Source organism: Myripristis murdjan, chromosome 3 (assembly GCF_902150065.1).
Source record: "Myripristis murdjan chromosome 3, fMyrMur1.1, whole genome shotgun sequence".
Classification (NCBI taxonomy): domain Eukaryota; kingdom Metazoa; phylum Chordata; class Actinopteri; order Holocentriformes; family Holocentridae; genus Myripristis; species Myripristis murdjan.
The window spans coordinates 38,044,530-38,065,862 of NC_043982.1; the positions used below are offsets into that span (position 1 = coordinate 38,044,530).

Sequence of the window (21,333 nt, forward strand, 5' to 3'; positions counted from 1 at the left end):
TCATGTGTGTGTTTTTGTTTCTGTGTGTGTGTGTGTGGAGGACACGCTGTAGTTGTCGGCCTCTATTTATCGCTTGTGGCTCTGTCTCGAACCTTGTAGTAAAATATGACACACACACACATACACACACAGGTCACAGATGGGTAATGTGATGAGATGCAGAGGTCATGTTCACGGTCAGCTGGCTGTATGCAGCAGTGGCTGCTGTGTAATCTGTTGTTGACAGGAGAACAGCAGGATGAAATAAGGAGAGAACCTGATTGGCTTGTTCAGATAGCAACAGAGGAGAAGAGAGAACGGCTGCAAATGGAAGAGGTCAGTATTGGCCTTTTTCCTCATTCATGCCTCTGTTCAGTGTATTGCCGGCATATAGATTACATAAGCAGACGTCGCATCTCTGCCAGGCTGTGGGTAGAAAATATGAATGGACTTTTTGTTCATGTTTCGATGTTAAACATTATTTTCAAAGCTATTTTTAAGACAGCTGGATATATTTTTGGGTCCAGCTCATCATGACGTTGACAAGATCAGAGTCAAATTGAGTTAATTATTATGTAGATTATCATATTAAATTATTTGAGTCTGTGGTATTTCTTTGCAGAGGCCTTGCTGACACAGCTCCTCATGCTAATGTTTCAAGGTAACAAAAGATTTTTTTCTCCATGTTTTGGCCGCGCGTATGTGCCATTCAATGCAGCAGCGAGCCAGCTGCTTGTGGCCGGCGGTTTCTTTAAAAAAGTATCTTTTGGTGGCGCCTGAGCCACTGCTTTCACTTCACATTTATCACCACGGAACCACAGCCTTACAGAGGACTCATGGACATTTATCAGCATCCTCAACATTAAATATGGGAAGTCGCCAGCACAATTGTATTTTCTTTGCTGCAGAAAATTGCCCAGTCTGGCAACATCACTTGGGCTGAGTATCAGTAATATGGGGGCTTAGATGGAGTATTGGGTTAGGGAATGTTTGTATATTTTTACACACAAGAATTTTTCGAGAATTAGTATTGGTCATTAGTATATTATCTCCTATAACAATGTTGATTTTACTCGAAATATTGCCCAGCCCTGGTTCTCAGGCAATAGGATCACCCTCAACATTGCCATGAAAATTTTGAGTTGATTGAATATCATTTTGAGTAATTTGAACATAATTTGGATAAGTGTCTGATGTAAATGGTGCTGTGCTGCTGGAATTGTCTGCACCTTCTGAAACGCTCTTGTTCATAACTCAAGATAATTTTCCACTGAAACCTGACAGCCCACCCTGAACCCGCCCTCACAAATCTTTTGGTTTGGCCTGAATCCAGGCTGAGCTCGGACCCTCGCTGCACTGGAACTCAGCATAATTACTGTTATGCTGCTGTTGAGTGACTTGGTGATTGACTCGCTGCTATTAGACTGCAGGACGTGTGCGAGCTGATCGTGGTTTGAAGGTGATTCTTGCCTCCGTCCTGCAGAGTCGGAGCTTAGATGCCTCGCAGGAGTGAAGTCCTCGGCTCTGTCACTAATTATGGGAAGCAGGAGGAGGCTGTGGCTTGTGTCGGCCATCTGCACCGGCCAGACCTGTTGTGTTTAAATTCTTTGGCCTGGGCCGCACTTCACACAGAGATTTGCACACAATGCCATGTAACACACACACACACACACACACACACATGCTCGTAGAGGCATGTGGGTTATGGCCAATTTATACTTCTGTGTCAAAATGCCGCCGTTGGTGTCTGTGTCTCCTGTGTAGCCTGTGGAGGCTGCTGCACCGCTCCCAGAGAGTAACCGTGCATAGAGCGACGCAAACTATAATTGGTCTGCTTGGCTGCCTTGTGCATCTTCTGTGTTTTGTGGTTGATTCCCAATAAAGATAAGAGCTGGTCAAAGAGAGACGAGCTGAGGAGGTTTGCAAATATGCTCTGATGTGCATTTGTACTCCACTGCATCCCCAAATGATACACACTGCAAGATGTGACTCAATTCATGATGAGAAAAATCCCGACCAACACACCGCTCTCAGCTCTGCTCCAGAACGCTCGCAAGGTCGGGCTGCTGCTTCCAAAAATGTAGAAAACAATTGAAATTTCTCTGCTACTGTTTCCAGGATTTAAAAAAAAAAACATGATATGAGCTATGACAAAATGATTCACTACTCTCTTAAATTCTTAGCCATCATGAGCGCTTTAGACAGCATCAGTAATTTTGTTGGTTTTGAAATGACTGAATGACATCAGTAACCACCAGCAGCAGTCAATAATAGCACACCAGCTGACAGGTTCTAAAATTAGATGTCGTGTTTTATAATGAACCCCTTAAATTGTTGATTGAAGTCCAGCCTTTTTGTCACTTCAGTGTGGTCTCTTAATGCATCAGGATTGGGAAAAGAACATGAGGAAGATGCAGGGGGAGCACCGGGCTCGGGCCTGACCGCATCCTCGGTCATTAAAGTGGAAAAGCGTAAACATCAACAAACCAGGGGAAGCGGTTGCGAACTGGTCAGCGTCCTCGCAGACACTGTCCATTGTTCTCCGGCTCTTTAAAAGCCTGTGACAATCATGTCCTATGACTCGGGGCCGCGGTGCAACACTGAAGATGCTCTGTGCGAGTGTATCATTAGTCCAGTCTGCGGTGCGTTTTCTGTCTGTGTGGTCCAGGGGACTTCCCACCACAGAGGCCGGGATGCGTGTCAGCTGTCTCTCTCTCCCTCATGAGCCCTGTGTTTCCATGCAGTGCTGCTTCCATCAGTCCTATTGGGATGGAGCCATCCACTCCAGTAACCATAAGCAAAGACATGCAGCAGTAATTTACAGAGGACATGCTCATTCAACCTCAAACAGCTCCCAGGCTGCAAAAAAATGTCCATCTTCACCTGCATTTTTGTCTCATATTTAGACTTGAAATCTTGTTTTCCTTAGAAAAAGTGGACCGGACGGATATGCCATTTTATTTCCAATGCAAATTCACTTGTTTCATGATTTTTCAAAAAGCAGATATCGGTATCTTGCAAAAGAGTAAGAACAAGCAAAACAACAAGTAAATGACACTTGATCAAAGAAAATTTATGAAAGTGAAAATTACTCTGGATTGGACATAAATGAAAAGATTAATTAATTATTAATAATTATTGCTGATGTTGTGACACTAAGGTGGCAATCATATTTCAATCTCAAAGGAGTAAGCAGCAAAGTGTAACACTGTGATTGCACAGACAGTTGCAACAGACTTTGTGTCGCTCCATCTTGTCGCTCTATAACAAGCGGCTCGTCAGACTTGATCTTGAGCTGCCACTCCAGACGCTGCTGACATGAGTCCCGCCGCGTTCGATTCTGACAATTTTGATAGGTCGGGTTACATAGCATGTCAGCTTCAAATTGAACCACACTCAGAATGTAGTGGAACCAACTCGCCGCTCTGAGCTCTGCTGCAGAACGCTGCTGTGAAATAACATAGACACAGCCTGGTTTCTTTAGCAAATTCATAAGCAGCACAGATAAGTCTCACATGTCCAAGGCAAGTGTTTGTGTCAAGAGCCACTATTTTGATGATGTAATCCTACCCTCTATACCTTGTTTGCAGGAAAACCTTGCATAATCAAATAGCTCTTATTTAACGGCAGAAAAGCCAGGGATTAACAAGCTAAAATTGCCAGAGGTTAATATAATTACAACTCCTATTGCAGTATGACTTGAAAAGCTAACAACCTTGATTTATACCAAATGAGGGTTTAGGAAAAGTCTTAAAAGTACATCTTGGAGGCTAAAATTAAAAATGACAGCATGTAAGTCTTTCTGGTATTAGTTTACAAATGAAAATCAAACATCAGAACATGCTTGATTTTTTTTTTTTTTTTAAATAACACAACAGGTTTTGACTCCCAGAACTTTGTGCAGAAAACAAACTCTCATGCTTATTGCTTGAAAAATGAAAAAAAAAAAAGCTGCTTCCACGCAGCTGCCGTGAGGTTTTCAGTCTATTCTCTGACGGTGACAACGTGCCGGTGGAGTCGTGGGACTAGCATCTCCCTCGTTAGAGCTCGTTAAAATCTCCGGGTTTGTTAGGGCCCCGGGGCTCGTTAGGCTCCAGGGCTCGTTAGGCGGGGTGCAGATGAATGGGGAGGGCTGGTCGTGGGAGGCATGGGGGATTCTGGGAGCCAGCCAAGACAGCCGCTCTCACTGAACTCTTTGTCAGGCCTGTCAAAGCCTTCTCATCACACTCAGCTGTTCACTGTAAAACACACTGATCATTATGAACACGCCAGAGAGAGAGCGAGTAACAGAGAGCATGGCAAATCAATATTCTCTTGTGCAATTCGGAAAGAAAAGAAGCTACTGAAAGAACAAACGAGGCCCGTTCATGCTCTATATGTCACATGTCTTAATTTTAGGAGGACACTATGGGAATATCGGTTTGCTTTTGTATTTGGCTGTGTGTGCGTGTGTGTTTGCGTGTGTGCAAGAGCTCATTTATCAATATAGTTTTTCCTGACTCGTGGAGGAAGATGTGATAGCAGAATGAAGGATAATGGTACAAAAATGGAAGAAAGAAGGAGAAAAGAGGATGAGCATATAACAGCGCACGGAGCCTTAGAGAAGCCCCGCCCCTCGTCTCCATCAACCCTGACAGCTATTTCAGATCAAACTGTACAATGAGCGCGCTGTGCAGCCCCGCCAGTGACTTTCTCAGTCACTGGCCGGTCATGTGCTTAAATGGCTTTACATTATAATTTCACAGGAAGCATTTCACATAGAATGATGTGCAAGGCGGAAATAAAAGGTCAACCGTAGATGCCACATATACATCATCTGAAAGCTGGGAACCTGAGGATTAATTTGAGATGCGGCTCAACACTGTGTGTGGTGTTATTATAAATCTGTTATAAACACTGTTTTAGTTATATGTCTCTTTTTTATTTTATTCTTTGTTTTAGGGGTTCTACGTGGTCTTAGGGCCCTAATATGCAGAAACAACCCATTTTAGAAATAGGTGAAAACAACACATTAGTATTGCATGCAAAAACCTGCATGGTTTGTGCCTCAAACTGCATGGTATTAGCATGAGGTGGGCATGTCTGCAAAGGGGGGGACCCGTGGGTGCCCAGAGAACCCATTTTCATTTAGATATCTGGAGGTCAGAGGTCAAGGGACCCCTTTGAAAATTCCCATGCTATTTTATTCCTTGCTAGAATTTACCCTAACTTTAGAGCAATATTTAGCCCACTTGCCGACAACCCAGCATGACATACTTGACATCGACGTGAGGCCTCTACAGCCTCTGAGAGACAGGCTTATTCCACTTAAATCAATCCTCGTCAATTGCGCATTATGCACATTTAATTATGCATATTTGTTATTTAATTTGATTGTATTTCATTCTGTTATTTTCTGCTTTATTCACTGAAATGTTGTGACAACACTAAAACATCTATTGAAGAGCAAAACATATTTTAATGATCTGAGTGCCATCCAACCTGAAGGTGGAATATTCTGATCTGAATCTCAAACAGTTTTCAGCCTTTTGTGAGTCCAAATGTGACTAAAACTCGAGATTGCTAATGATTTTCTAAGCTGCAACACACACTCAGCTCTGCTCAGTTTAGTTTAATTAAGTCCGCAGTTGCTCAGTTGTTAATAACAATTATATATATTTAACTTAGATTGAATGCTTCTAAGAGCCTGAGCCCTAACCAGTCTTGAGAAATGGTGTGGATAACGGAGAAAACACTCTCCGCTGGGTCCCATCAGGCTCAGCCATAAATGTCAAGCACTTCTCTATATGTCTCCGTAAGTGCTGAGGGTCACCGAGGAAAACGTTGGCAGTCACTTAGAGTAAATGGTGTGACAGACACACCTACTCAATACATCAGCAGCCATTTCACACCACAGGACTGGTGCTGATAAAAATATCTTCCAGCACAGCAGGGCAGAGAGGAGAAACGTCTTCGTACCTGTAAGAGCCCAGAGGTTGTCCATCAGCCGCCTGTCATGTGTTTAAATGGCTCTCCCCTTAAGAGATTGCTTTATTCAGGCTTGGATATTTATGCCTGAACCTTTTCTGTGAGTGGAAACCCAAATAAAGTAGTTCAGCTCCAATGCGTTGGCTTGAAAGCTGCATCGAGGTGAGAAGTGCTTCTTTGGACGGAGGACATTCATACAGAGAAACGAAAATCCAAAGAATTTCACTGTAAAGCAGCCAAACCGCAATACGTTGGTTTGCCAGTTTAATATTTCATGTCTTTTCTGTGCATTTATATTTTGCAACCCCATGGAGAATTCTGCCTTTTGGTCCCATGGCACAACTGAGCATCACATTTTTGTTGTAGAACTGCATGATTTATGTTTCACCAATTAATAATCCTGTGATATCAAAGTGCTTGCTGTATTTTCAGTTCTCCGAAACGTTCCTGTGTAGTACAGCAGGTGCTTCTTTGTGCCTGATCAGTCAAAACTTTCCAAATTCGGCCGAGCTCAGCTGATAGAGCGCGTACCACATTATCAGTGCCTGACTGCAGCGGCCTGGGTTTGAATCAGGCCCGCGCCATTTGCTGCTTGTCATCCCTTCTTTCTCCCCTGCCCTGAAAGCAGAAACGGCAAAAGACAAAGATAAAGCAACTTCAGACGAGTGTGTTATTCCAAATGTAGAGACCCATTGGGCCTGCTGGTGGCGCTAGATGGAAGGTCACATTGATGGGGTTCATCCTCTAGGCAACATGAATTTATAAATGTCCCAGTGAGCAAAGTGGAAATGAACAGATCAGCTCAATATTAGAGAGAACAAAATCTTGGAAATGTTTTGGTTCTTAAAAGTGAATTGTCCGTCATTTGGAGAGACTTTGATGATGACAACTCAGACTTAAAGATATAGCTGTGCTGTACCCCAATTTAAGAAAGTAGTAGTTGGTTGAATTTTGTAACTGAGGACCACAGTGAGAGTAAACAAGCAGATCGACAAAGGGGTATTTATTCAGATAGATAGATAGATAGATAGATACTTTATTCATCCCGAAGGAAATTCACATAATTCACTGCTAATTTGAGAAACACTACACTGGAACAAAGACAAATAATTAGGATTAATAATTGTGATCGCAATGTTAAGCAAAGTATTCTGGATAAACACCATGATGGACCTAGATCTGCTTTTTTTCCACACTCTTCCCAAGGACACTGGAGATTTGACAAAGAGAATGTCTAGAAATCTCTGTGATTTGGAAATAAGAGACTATTAATGCGTGCAGAGTCAGAGATACTGTGGATCGGCCGTATTGTTTTTGCTTACATTGAGATATTGTTTTATTTATTATTATCTTCTCCCCTTACCCAGCATTGCTATGGCCTGTGATGAATTAGTACACACAGAAACGTCCCAGAAATCTATTGCATGTGTGAACAGTGAGAATCACAACCCTTAGTGAAAACGTTGGATCTCCTTGTGGACGCGGTTCCAAAAACAGCACAACATGGGAAAGTAAAGCTTGGTAGGTTTTAGCTGAACTGCATCATTAAGATTTAGGTATGAAATGCAAAAAAAGGAAAGATGACAGCATCAGATGCAGCCACTGGAAGACAGTGATGCTGTGAGTGTGTGTGTGTGTGTGTGTGTGTGTGTGCATGCATGTCTGCGGCAGTCTGGCGTACCACACGTCATTGGTGAATATCGCTTTTTCCTGAAATGTCGCACACGTCTGATGTTGCAGATGTTTCGCTGAGAGGGCATCCATGATCCCTCACCTCGCAGCTCGGAGACACAACAACACACAGATGGTTTCCTCTTTCCCCTCATCACTGTGTTTAGATTGGAATTAGCTGCTGCACTTCATCAATTATGCAGCGAGGCAGCCTCTGTCTCCTCATCTGCATGCTGATCCCTTTCCATTGGAGACAGATTACTAGCGGATGGAATGGGAAAGTGTTTGAGTCAGTGTGCAAGGGGGAGAAAATAATGGATTCACTTATTTCACCGTCACGTAGGATGTTAGACTGCAATGTTTTGTTGTCAAAATAACCTTTCTTGAACACGTCTGTCTGTCATCAGGATATCTCAAAAGACTTTTCAGTTGTTTTCCTTGAAATCTGGTCGACAGTTCGGCCTTGGGTCAAGGAACAAATGATTTGATTTTGGTGGTGGTCCTAATCTGGGATTTCTGCCATTTCTGCCTCTGACTTTATCTGTTTTCATAATAGTGAGAGAGACAGGTTCAAATCCTAAGGGTGTATTTGCATGGTCAAGAATTCAGTGTAATGTTAAGTTTCTGTCATAGGAATGATGTGTTTGGGTGTTAGAGAAGATAGAATTAGACAGGCGAGAGATTTTTCAGCTGTAGTGCAGGTTTGTGCTCTCCAGGTGCCTTGTAGTTTTAACAACGGGATGGTGAACTGAGTTGTCTATTGGATTTTTTTTTTTTTTTTTAACATTATTTATGTGGATCATGGCCAAAATTGCAGGATTCAGCAAAATAATAAAACATGCCATTAATTATATAGTAATAAGTGTGTACTAACAGCCAATGAACTCATTCACTAATACTAACTTAGATTTGTCCATTACTGCCAATGATACAAGACGACATGGAGCGATTTATTCATTGTTTTGCAAATATTCTTTACTTTCTGTGTAGTGACTGTGAATGGCAAATTGTCATTGCTGACAGATTATCAGTAATGTGAAATAATCTAAAGGTGAAAACCACAGCTGAGGTTGATAGAGCTAGAGATCATAGATTAAGTGGTTATAACGCCTCTGTCATAAAGTGTTATAAAGTTGTGCGTATCGATGTGGTGCTGCGGTGGCTTCACTTTTCTTCTTCATCATCGACGATCCAGTTTTTCTTATTGTAGATCAATGGGCTCGACCCCTCCATCTCTGAACATACTTCTGTTTCAGCTGCCACTCCCTTTTTGTTTCGAAGTGTCTTCAATCCCTTTTTAGGATTTAAAAGCACCATGGTGCACTCTACACATACAAGAGGATCTGCGTTATTGTGCGGCACTGCAGTTCGCTATCGAGCAGACAAAAGACCAATATGTATGGCAGGAGAAGTGGATACAGATACTGTAATATGATGAATTTCACTCTGCGGGCTACATCCCTCCCCAGCCCTGATAAAAATGAGTTTGATCCTCTTTTTGAAAACTGCCAGCCAGTCGATTATGCATACGAAGCGCTGTGAAATTAGCCTCTTTTGTTTGGTTCTTACATTTCTCTTTTAACGTGAGAATTGGCTCGATTATACAACTAAAATTGGGCTAATCCTTACATCCCTCTCTGCCTGCCTCCGCCCATTCTCTCTCTCCCTCTCCCTCTCTCTCTCTCTCTCTCTCTGGATTTCCTCTGTTTTTTGTCTTGCTGTGGGGAAACAAAGGGAACAAAAGAGAGAGAGGAGGCAGTAAGCTTCTCATCCACTGTAGTGCGTGAAGTCAGGCTCTCTGCAGACTGCTGGGCAGACTGGTGGAGCTCTGAGAAGTAGGCCAGAGGACTGACGGCACCCCCAAGTCTGGAGTCAGGACAAGGTGAAATGCAGGATTAAATGTAGGAATAATGCACGAGGGAAAATGAGATGTACTGTAGTCAGTGCTGCGCTTTGTAGATCAAAGACTGTTGTTGGAAGGAAGGATGGAAGAGAGGAAGGAAGAGTCTCGGTGCGATGTTAGGACCAGGGATGAAGTGGAGAGTAAACGCACTTCAAAACAATTTACCTCTTTATCAGGATGACAGGAGGCACCGTGACCTAAATTCCGGTTGTACATCCCAGTGAACAGGAGGGGTGTGATGGTTCACCCGCCTCACAGTTCGGCTTGTACCGCAGTTTGTAGGCCACGGTTTGGTTTGCATCATAGCTTGGCTTGGAAAAAAAAACGAACAGCTATTTCAATCGGTGTGTTTTTGTGGAAATCAAGTTTCTCATGTAGCTGAATGAGGCTTGTGCTAATGTTCTGTGGACGTTGTGCAGTGACGCTTCAGAAATCCTTTGTTTGCATCTTGTGCAAAAATCAGTTTTTTGAAGGTTTGGGCTGATATCCATCAGTATCAACTATTGCGATATTTATGACAAGATATGATACTTCACACAATGTCAACACCCTCACCCCCACCCCAGACCACTGCCCAAAGTCACAGGACCATAGCAAAACTGAGGCAGAGTAATTAGGCTGACTTTTTAGTATTGTGCCCAGTTATTTGGATGGGATTATTCAGAATGGTGATTTGGTGATGGCTACATTTTTTTTTTTTTTTGAATGTTGGGTCGAGGCTCACCCAAGCCGAGATATTAGCCCTGTAGCGTATTGTTGCAAAATACAAAATTGTTCACTGTCATTTCACATCATGCTCCAAAAAAAAAAACATGACATACAATAAAATAATATAAAAATGTCACGTGCAAGAACTGTGGTGGAAAAACGAAATCACCACACATGTATGGCTCACTGACCAGTTTTCATTGCTGAATTTATGACACAAAACTGTTGCAAAATTGCGACGTCCTTAGCAGTGGTGGAATCAAGCCATTGTTTTGCAAGTACTAAGTAAATATCAAATCCTGGCATTCAAGTCCCAAATCAGGATAGGCAGCTGTCGAGTCAAGATAGGCAAGCCTGAGTCAAGTCCCAAGTCCTAAACACGTAACAATACACTCTTAGGGCTCTATTTTCGCAGACCAGGTGAGGCGGAGGCGCAGCGCAGCTGCGCTGCGCCAGCTGGGAGTGGCCAAGTGGATTTTGCTATTTTGGCACGCCGTGCGCCTTGGCGCAACTACTGCGCCGTTCCTCCTACCGGCGCAAGGGAGGAGAGAAGGCGTGGAGTGGGTTTGACACAGCCGATTCACTTTAAACCAATCAAATGAGCCCCTGTCCTCACCTTTAAAATGCGCTGCGCGAAGGAGTAATGAACGTTCACACAATTGACATGGAGAAAGAGAGCAGCCGCGACACACACGCAGTGAGGCCAGTCTTGGCTGCTGGAATGTCGCTGGAGCTACCTGCCATCCATCTGTCCATCCATCCATCCATCCATGCATCTATCCTTAAATTCGTCTTCCTGAGTCCCCTGTCTTTCCATTACCTACCTGCCTCGCATCTCTCTTTTTCCAGCTCTGTCACCGTCTGTTAAAGTTATTGATTTTTACAAGCAAATATAAATTTTACTGTGAAGCCCCCATTTTTAATGAATGTTTTTACCTCAGAGGATAATCCTCACCATATTCATATAAATACATGTTTGTTTTGCAACTTTTGACTCCCGTCACTTACTGATGCAACGACATACTAGAGATTAAAACAAAATCCGGTTCATGAAAGCTTTTACATTTGCTGTTCTAAACGCCCAGAGTCTGGCAAGGAACCGATGCATTTTACATTTTCTATATGTGTGGAATCAGGGTTTCCCCTAGAAAAAAAATTGGCACCGGACAATATGACCGGCAGGTTTTCAATTTACCGGACAAATGTTTGAAATTCCGGTCAAATATTATCTGAATTTATTGAGCTTAAAATTATATGCAGGCTACATAAGAATGACATCAAGGCATGTCAATTTATATCGTAATATTTTTATTGAAAAGTAGGCTATATCAAATAAAATTAGTGCTGTCAATTGACTCAAGTGCGTAACGTCTAAAATAAATAAATAAATAAATAAATAAATAAATATTGCACAAGCCTGTGCTCTTTTAACATGAACATTGCATACAATTGCAAACAAATGCAACTACAATTTGCAAACAAAAAAACTGGCTCATACCATTTTAATAACGCTGCGTGCTGCCAACTTGAAATCAAATAGATGCAATAAAAACTAAATTCAGCAGCTGAATTAAAATCCAAAGTCTCAAGTGTCTCTCTGCAACTTGCAATGCGCATCAGTCTTGTGACCTTGTTCTCCCCCAGGCAACTTTGCTGCGCGGTTCTGCAGAGAAAAAACTCTCTCTCTCTCTCTCTCTCTCTCTGGTACATTGGAGACAGGGATCACGCAGGCTATTTTTTTTTTTTTAAATAAATAAATAAATAAATAAAATTACGTGAAAATTGACTGTTTTAATAAAATTCAAATTGTGCTTAGAGGGAATATTTTCACCGGGCATTTAAAAATTACCGGACTTTGGCTGATTTTAGGCTACCAGTCATAGTCCGGTGATTACCGGATAACGGAAACCCAGTGTGGAATATTTATATATATGGAAGAAGAACTGTGTAGTTAACACAAGCAGTGCCAGACACCATGACTGGAAAAAAGACATCACGGTACTGGATACATTGTTTGACTGACAGGTGATCAGGTTGGGTTTCCATTACACTGCCAAACGGTGCCAATCTCCTTTGATCTGACATCAGTTGTGTCGGGACAGTCGATATGGAGATACATTTATGTGCTGATTGAGATTATAGCATTGAATTGTGTTTTTTGTGTTTATTTATTGCATTGTTACTGTGCCTGACAATCTGTGAGGTTTTGGAGACGTGTGCGCACTGCCCGCCTGCCAGCCAAAATTCCACTGCGCCGGCCCCGCTGCGCCTTGCGCCGAAAGTAGACGTGGTTTCAGGAGGCGAGCTTTTGGCGCACCTCGGCGAAGCCTTTTGGCACGAAAATGTCACTGCGCCAGGTTGAATCTGTCGGCACCTCCCCCTGCTGCGCCGCCACTCCCATCTCGGCAAACCTCGGTCTGGGAAAATAAGAAACTGTGCGCCCCACGGGTTGCGCTGGTCGAAAATAGCTTTGCGCAGGGTGCGCCTCACTGCGCCACCCTGCGCTGCGCCGGGAAAATAGAGCCCTTAGTCTTTACCAAACTTAATGCCATTTTATAATGAATTTAGTAATGATTAGCATATTCAATTTACACATGCTATGTCATTCAAACGTCTGTCAGGAACTGATTGGCCGATGTCAAAGTCATGTCTGGTATGAGAGGTCAAAGGTAACTTCCTTTAACCTCTAAACCTCAAGTGAAGAGACGAGTCACAGCGTCAAAGTCAAGTCACAAGTCTTGTGTCGTTTTGTCAATTCGAGTCTAAAGTCATCAGATTTGTCAAGTCCAAGTAAAATGAGTCCAAAGTCAAGTCCAAGTCACGTGACTCAAGTCCACGTCCGTGTTCATTCGTACAAAATGTGTGAAGTCTGGGTCTTTTATTGTGATGGCACATAAATTGTTGCTTTTCTGATTGCATGATTACATAATGCAAGGTCAGAGGTTACCAAACAGTTTTTGTTCTGCGACATCACTGATGAAGATCGAGGGAAGAACAGATAGAAGGAATAACTGAAGGGTAAGAGAAGCAAAGGAGAGAAAGGAGGGAGGAGGAGCTCGTCAGGACCAAGAAAGGAAGCAAGGAACAGAGGAGGGATGGAAGGTAGAAGAATATATACAGTGGATATTAAAAGTCTACACACTCAAAATTTAAATAAATTTCAGTGTCTTGGGCCCTGAAATATATAAAAAAAAACAATAAATCAGACTTGGTTTCTGTTTCACTTGCAACCAGCAAAACAGTGCAAACAACTGGTTAGTCATTTCTAACCGTGTATTAAAAATAGAAAATTACATCACACATGCTTCAACCAATACGTAGTGTCTGTTTTAGTGTGTGTGTGTTTTAGCGTGTGTGTGTGTGTGTTTGTGTGTGTGTATGGTTAGACTTTTGGTAGAAACTGCATTTATATATCTATAATTTAGACAAAGGGGGAAGAACAATAGGATAAACTTGTAGTATACAAATTTAGATATAGTACTGATATAAATAGAATAGTGTGTGTCTGTGTGTGTGTGTGTGTGTGAGAGAGAGAGAGAGAGAGAGAGAGGCACGTACACACAAGAGGTAATCATGCATGCCTTGTTGCTATGCAGTTTTTCTGTGACACAGGAAGTGGTGATGTAATAGTATACCAAAAAGCTTTCTCTCTCTGTCTCTCTCTAACACACACACACACACACACACACACACACACACACACACACACACACACACACACACACGCACGCACGGATGCAAGCATGCACGCACAGCTGATGTCTTTTTGCCCTTCAGGCACCGGTATACTCCAAGTCCTACAATCATGTGAGCGCAGTGGTTATGGTCACTGGCTGACACACAGACTGACACACACACACACACACACACATGCACACAAACACACACAAACATACACACGGTCACAAACTCATTCATGATGCATGGCGCTCGGCATGCAGAGATCTGCTGGAGCGTTATGTAAATGCCAAAGCGACTCCTCAGCAGAATTCATACAGTGAACAACCGTGAAACTTATCTCTGTCACTGCAGCCGCTTCAAACGTCTTTCACTCGACTTCGCTTCTCTGTTCGCCCTGAAGTCGGTGTCGTACCGGAGCGAGTCAAACTCCAGCTAAACATTACTTTAGTTCATCAAAAAGCAGCACTTTCCATGACCTCCGTAATTATGATGCCTTATCCGGGTGCTCGTAACACACTTGCTGGGATCAGCACTCGTGAAAAAAAAAATTGTCGATATAGCTTGTAATGAATTATAAATACTTGTGAATATTTATGAGCAGATATCTATCGGAGTTGTGATCTTAATGGCAACTGGTGCTGGTGATAACATCGTGTTCTCGTTAAGGCATCACGAGTGCATTACGAGTCATTGTGAGTGCCTTTTTAATGCGTTATTTGTATGGAAGTGATGGCAGGTTTTTGTAATGCTTTGGTGATATAGTGTGTATATATTAGGATTATAGGGAGATTTTACAGATACATACAAAAGTATCAAATATCCATTGGCTCTGTATCAGTGTGATACATCTAACATGCACACTTTAGCTACACATGTTATAATGATATACATGCATGTACCATATGCACATACAGTATATAATACATCAAATGGTTGTTACATAATGAATAAATCTATACACACATGCAGTGCAGAGATACACCATGCACATATTGTACCAAGATAAAACAGAATCGTCTCCTTTCAAAGTGTTCATCACTGGTTCCTGTGATTTTTCTCCTCCAACTTTATTCTGTCTCCATCTTTGAGGACTGAATAATAACTGCGTCTTCCAGGAATCGCGTGTCAATCAAACAGTGGGTGGGTGGGACTGTGCTGTCCTTCACTTTGGATTTACTGTTATGTTTTTTGTTTTTATAGATTTTTTTTTTTTGTAGCATTTGTGCTTTATTTAGGTAGGGCAGTCGAGAGAGACAGGGAAGACAGGGCAGAGAGACACGAAATGACTTGCAGCACACACACACACACACACACACACACATGGTGGACCATCGGGATGCTCCATCCTTGGATTTTCTGTTGATGGAGTTTGAGTTTCTCTCGTCTTTGTTCAGCCATGGCGTCTGTCGGCGCTCATGCATGCTCCCCAGTTCTTCCTCTTCTTCTCTTTATTATTATTATTAGTGTGCAAGCTAGTGGGCAGCTTGCACACTCACATTCTTCCTACTATATCTTTATTTCTTTCTATCTTTCTTTCTTTCTTTATTTCTTTACGCCCATTTTTTCAGCGCGTAACTCGTCCCGCAGCATTATATCTGGAACCCAGAATCTGGGGAGAGAGGGAGAAACACACACTTTTTTAACTCGCCGAATCTCTGGCATTTTTGGGAGTTGGAAAATAATTTTGACACAGTTTGAAAGCCCAAAGCGTTACCTTTCTCATGATACATTTTATTTTCTGCTCGGAAACCGCAGAAACTGCACAATTCTAGTTATTATTATTCTCTTTCTTTAACAAACCTGAAAAAAAACAAAAAAAACATCACTTCCTGTGCAGCAGGAAAGAGCCACCAGACGCCGAGTGTTAACAACAGCAGATGGAAACTGACCTGGATTTGGGATGAATCACTATTGTATTATAGCAATAAAAAAAAAAAAAGAGAGAAAAACTGTGTTAAAATGACTTGACTTGACTTGGTGACCAATCACAGACTAGGTACATTTCCTGCCTGCTCCCTCAGATTAAAATGGGGATTTAGCAGCCGAGCGCCGTGCTCACCTGTGATTGGCTTACAGAGAAAATTTGGAAAAATGTCCTGTTCTGTGCCTGCAGGCCTCCCTGGTCTGGGCTACTTATCTCACAGCAGCATGCTGGGCGGCATAGCACAGTGTGAGGGGGACAACCTGCATGTAGAGCGACGGGAATGTGACTGCACACACACACACACACACACACACACACACACACACACACACACACACGAGAAGCAGAAGTTGCATTAATAAACCAATCATCACCCGGTTAGTCGCCACCAGGCTCTTTTATTGGATTAGAATACCCTAAATATGCTAATAAGGTGCAGGTCTGTATTTGTGTGTGTGTGTCTGTATGTATGTGTGTATGTGTGTGTGTGTGTGTGTGAGTAGGGCGTCACATCTCGTTATCTCCCATCCACACAACTTAAGCTCCGTAGGGCACTTCAAACAGCCTGTGAGAGGAGGGAGCATAGTGTATGTGTGTGTGTGTGTGTGTGTGTGTGTGTGTGTGTGTGTGTGTGGTGGGGGAGGGGGCGGGGCTGCTTACAGTACCATGGGGAAAAGGGACCGTGATTTCAGACCAAATTAAGCCACATCAAACGGGCCAGATCAAACACTTACACAGCCCTCACTATCTGTCCCGTCCCGTCTGACAGTACAGCTCCTCAGGATGCCCCCCCCTACACACACACACACACACACACACACACACACACACAACCTCCTCCCTGGTTTTCTCCACCTCTCTCTTTCCTTTGTTACTCCTCATTCCTTCTTTTCCTCATTTTAGTTTCTTTCATTTTCGTTTTCTCCCTCCCTGCCTTCTATCCTGTTATCACTCTATTTCCTTCTCCCTTGTCTTCCTCTTAAATAAGAATGTTGCTCTGTGTGTGTAGTTGTGTGTGTGTGTGTGTGTAATGGATGTTGAGAGGAACAGCAACTCAGCTGATGAGTGTACTGCCACTCACACATGCGTGTATGCACCTTAACCGAAACCTAAACTTAAAAAATAATATTAAAGAACGACAAAATCTTTTTGTGATTTTGTGCTGTAGGTGGTTTTTACTGAATATTTGACAAAAGAATTGGTGCCTGTGTCTCTGATCATAGCTCTGTCCTTATTTAGAAAGTAAACGGGCCCCATGGATTGGCTAGATTCAGAGAGAGGAAAGAGATTATTATTGAGTCAGACAGTTTTTTTTTGTCAATTAAATTCCATCGAAATTAATATCACCAATTTCTTATTCCCCCTGCAGCTTGATGTGATTTACCAGTTGTGTTTTCTGCTTTCTCCAAAACAGCATCTGTTCATAAGCATGCACGCAAAAACATCTGGCTGCTGCTGTCTTTTTCTTTTGAATCGATTGGGTCGGGACGGGTGAGTCGGGTGGGACAGATCGGCTCTCCTGGCGGGTCGGCCATGCGACCGAAAACAAGTGACCCCTACCTCACTAGGCCAAGGTCCAGTGTGCATGCTAATGTTTTAAGGTGGCAGCATATTTGGAAAGAAATGCAACCTTTGGGGCAGAAAGACAAGGCGCAGTGACCTCAGCGGAAGTGTTTGCTTGAAATCTTGTCAGTGGTCTCTCTGCAAACCCCTCAGCCGAATTTTGTCTGGTGTCTTTTCTTGTTCTTGGACGTCCCTCCGTCTCCTGCTGGCTCAAATTCTGTTGAATTCCCTTTGCTAGTTTTGTTTATTGGACAGTGACAGTTGAGAGAGACTGGCATGCACTCTACCAGGCGTCCCACATTTTTTTTTTTTTGCAAGAGTTTTATTTTTATATATATCGTGCCACACAATACACTGCAGGTAGTCAGTAATTTAATAGTTTCATGCAGCTTCACCAGCTTTCTCGAAAAATAATGTTAGTGGAATTGTCTTGTTATTGTAAATTAAGCTAATACATGTTTAGTATTGAACTCAGACACATTTTGAGAATCAATCTGCTCAGTGTGTGTCGCCGAGAGTTGCCTATAGATGCGGATTAGAATTGTTAACATTGCAAACGTATGAGATGATGAGACGTATGAGATTTTATGAGATAAAAGTAAAGTGTAAACTGCACATCTCTCTTTCTCGCTCTTTCTCTCCCCTCATCCCAAAGGCTCCAACTTCACTAAACAGTAATCGACAGGGTCTATCATTATCCTCAACGTGAGACAATTAGAATTGTCCTTTAACCGTCACACTTATCCTAACCTAAACCTAGTCCTGATTCTGATCAGTCCCCAAACCCCAGTCATAATCTTAATTTACAATAATCACTTTTCAAAATGAGCAGTAAATGTCACATTTTGGATGATTCTCCTTTGGATGATTTGGGCCTCGCAAGGACAGAAATACACACATACACTCACGCACACACATACACACACACACACACACTTTGCAGGGGTAGAACGGGGTTAAAGGTCAACCTGGATCAAGTATAATGTGACATGAGAGTGTGTGATTGTGCGGTAAGAACAAGAGGAGCAGCTCCTCAGTGCGGAGGGGGAGGAGGGCCGCAGCATCCATCTGAGAGCGAGATGAAGCTTTGATTTCCATCAGCCGGCCCGGGCGCTCCAGTCGCAGCCTTTGATCCCGGCTGCTGCCTCTGGCTCTCTCTCTCTCTCTCTGGTGTGTGTGTGTGTGTGTGTGTGTGTGTGTGTGTGAAGGGGGTAGAGAGCTACATGAGGGGAAAGGGGGGCTGCCCCTTTTTTGGAGGAGGGGAGGCGACAGAGGAAACAGAGATAGTCGGGGTAAAGAGAGAGAGATGCAGGGCACATGATGGAGGGGAGGAGAAGATGGGCTGTGTGTGTGTGTGTGTGTGTGTGTGTGTGTGTGTGTGTAGTCTGCTGGTGGCAAATGCGGTTGTTATAGGCAGAGATTCATTGTATACTACCTGTATTTATATACAATTTGTAATTATGTAAATACTGTGTGTCAGACAGGAAAGGCAATAATCAATAAGGAGATGCAGTTTGCATGTCCTTTGAGCATTGATTAATTGATTGATGGATCAATATGCCGTCATTAATCCATTTGTTGTCGTTAACGTCACGCCGCCAGCCTAATGTGTTTATATCAGTTGGATTTGCTCAGGCAAGAAGCACTTTTGTGTTTCAATAAGTGAAAAAAAAGGCTGCAGAGATTAACAGATGAGTCAGAGGGGAAAAAATAAAACTGGCAGACATTTTGGATCTTACTGTACCTACTGTTGTAGTAACAGAGTAGCCTGCATCCTCCATTTTGGAGACAGAGGGCAGTTTGATAGGAAGAAGCAAAGTGATGCAGCTGTGACCTTGCAGCTTTACAAACTTCCAGTGATCGGCTGAGAGGCGTTCGAGGTGAGCCTCTGTTGGTAGGAAATATGAGCGCCATGACGCTGATGAAGCCTGAGCTTATTTAGTCCAACATTTGTTTTATTGTTATTTGATTTTTGACATTACTGCAGCAATATGACACATAATCCATTCAGTTCTGGTGAAACATGGTCTGAAATCAGAAATGAGCCTGTCCACTGTCGTGTGTGTTAATAAAGTCTGTTATCAAAAGTTGTTCGAGTTCCCTACAGATGACAGAACGCTGCACTGTTACTGTTACAGTCAGCTTTAGAGTCAAATAAAATGTTAATCACCGATGTGATGTTACATGATTTTAATGTGTGCTGTTTGTGTGTTTCCAGTGCTCTTATCCTGTGTGGGAGGACTTCAGCGCCAAGGCCACCAAGCTTCACTCGCAGCTCAGGTAAAAACAAAATGAAAACCTTGCTTACCACCTTGATTTAAAAAAAAAAAAAAAAAAAAAAGATACTACCTGGTACTACCTAAAATTGATTCTGTCAAAACGGTTGCAGCAGCCTTGAAACCATCACTCTGAAATAAGGATTTTTAAGACCTTTTTAACAATGGATGTGTAGCATTTTTAAATAATTAAAAAAGAAAATGTTTCATGAGTAAGATTTTTGAAGACTAGTTCATGTACAAAAAAAAAAAAAAAAAAAGAGTTCAGTAGTTATATTTTAAGGTAATAAATGTGGGCACAAATTATCAGCTATTCCACAACATTACAAGTATTCAGCTTCTCTCAAGTTTTATTCTTGTCAGGGTGAAAAGCCTCTGAAACAGCATTTAGTCCACCTAAAACACACACACACACACACACACACACACACACACACACACACACACACACACACAAATGAAATTGACTCTCTTAGAGCCAACTTAGAGCACATCACTGCCCTCAAATGAGTAAAATGTAATCAAATAATTAAAAGAATAAGTAAATCACAGAGAAAAATATCATATATATTGCAGTTTTTTCTGTGTCCATAGATGGATGACACTGACTGGTCAATATGCGGTACCTAAAATATCAGCTTGATATGCTGGTAAACTGATATCGGTCTTTCACCAATACTAATCCTAATCATTGAGTATAAAAATCAGTGTAAAGTGGGCACTCAGAAAACATTTAAGTAATTAAAATAATTTACCCAGACTAACGAAGGTTCCTCTCCGTGCAGAACCACGGTCCTGGCTGCTGTGGCCTTCCTGGATGCCTTTCAGAAGGTGGCCGACATGGCGACCAACACCAGAGGTAAGGGCTGTACTTGTGGTGTGCGTGTGGGTGTGTTTATGCATGTGTGTGTGTGTGTGTGTGTGTGAATATATTTGAGTGATGGTGTGTGTCCTTGATCAAACGTCTCAGAGACAAGGAAGGAAGGAAGAGGAAAACGGTCATTCATGGCCAAAAAGTCTCAGAGTGACGTAAATTTGAGCTACTTTTAGGTGTAGAGATAAAAGCGTGTTATCACCGGTCGTACGAGATAAAAGCGTTCATATGTCAGCCTGGATTTAGGAGCGCTGCACAGGGGTCCTACACCGTGTGGAGTTAGGAGGGGTTTTTTTTTTTTGCGGCTGCAGTGAAACCAAAGCAGCGTTTCAGGCACATTTTACAGACAACAGATGTTTTTTGAAATTTCCTTTTACACCATGCCATCGTAACAGGGCTCTGCTTCTTGACTCACGCATTAAACAGCCCAAATCACATCCGTGCAGCCGCTGATTCTGTTGCCTTCATTTGGCTGATTTTGTCTCACTTTAAACAAAATTTAACAAAACATTTCCAAGTCTAGCGTGATGTCAAAGACTGCACCGATGTCCTATTCAAAAAAACAAGCCACAGTTCCACCCCTTCCTCCACTCACTGCTGATCATCGTCTGATTAATCACAATACATCCAAAATAATTGCTCCGAATTGTAATTTGACATCATTTCATGAGTCAAAAGAAAAGATTTACATCACGTCAGTAAAGTAGCAAATCATAATTGAGTGTAATTTGCAGTCAACACAAAAGATGGCTCTAAGTGGACGGAGATGACATCATTCATGTGACTG

The 21,333-nt window shown here is 42.4% G+C and overlaps 1 protein-coding gene across 4 annotated transcripts in view; it reads left to right on the forward strand.

Annotated features, from left to right (window-relative positions):
- The window catches only part of mtss1lb (MTSS I-BAR domain containing 2b), an 89,028-nt gene that overhangs the window by 6,918 nt on the left and 60,777 nt on the right, over positions 1-21,333 (forward strand). For all 4 annotated transcript variants that reach the window (XM_030077479.1, XM_030077486.1, XM_030077496.1 and 1 more), the window contains exons 2-3: positions 19,615-19,676; positions 20,458-20,531. In XM_030077479.1, the coding sequence (XP_029933339.1) occupies positions 19,615-19,676; positions 20,458-20,531 (136 nt within the window). The remainder of the gene's footprint in view (positions 1-19,614; positions 19,677-20,457; positions 20,532-21,333) is intronic.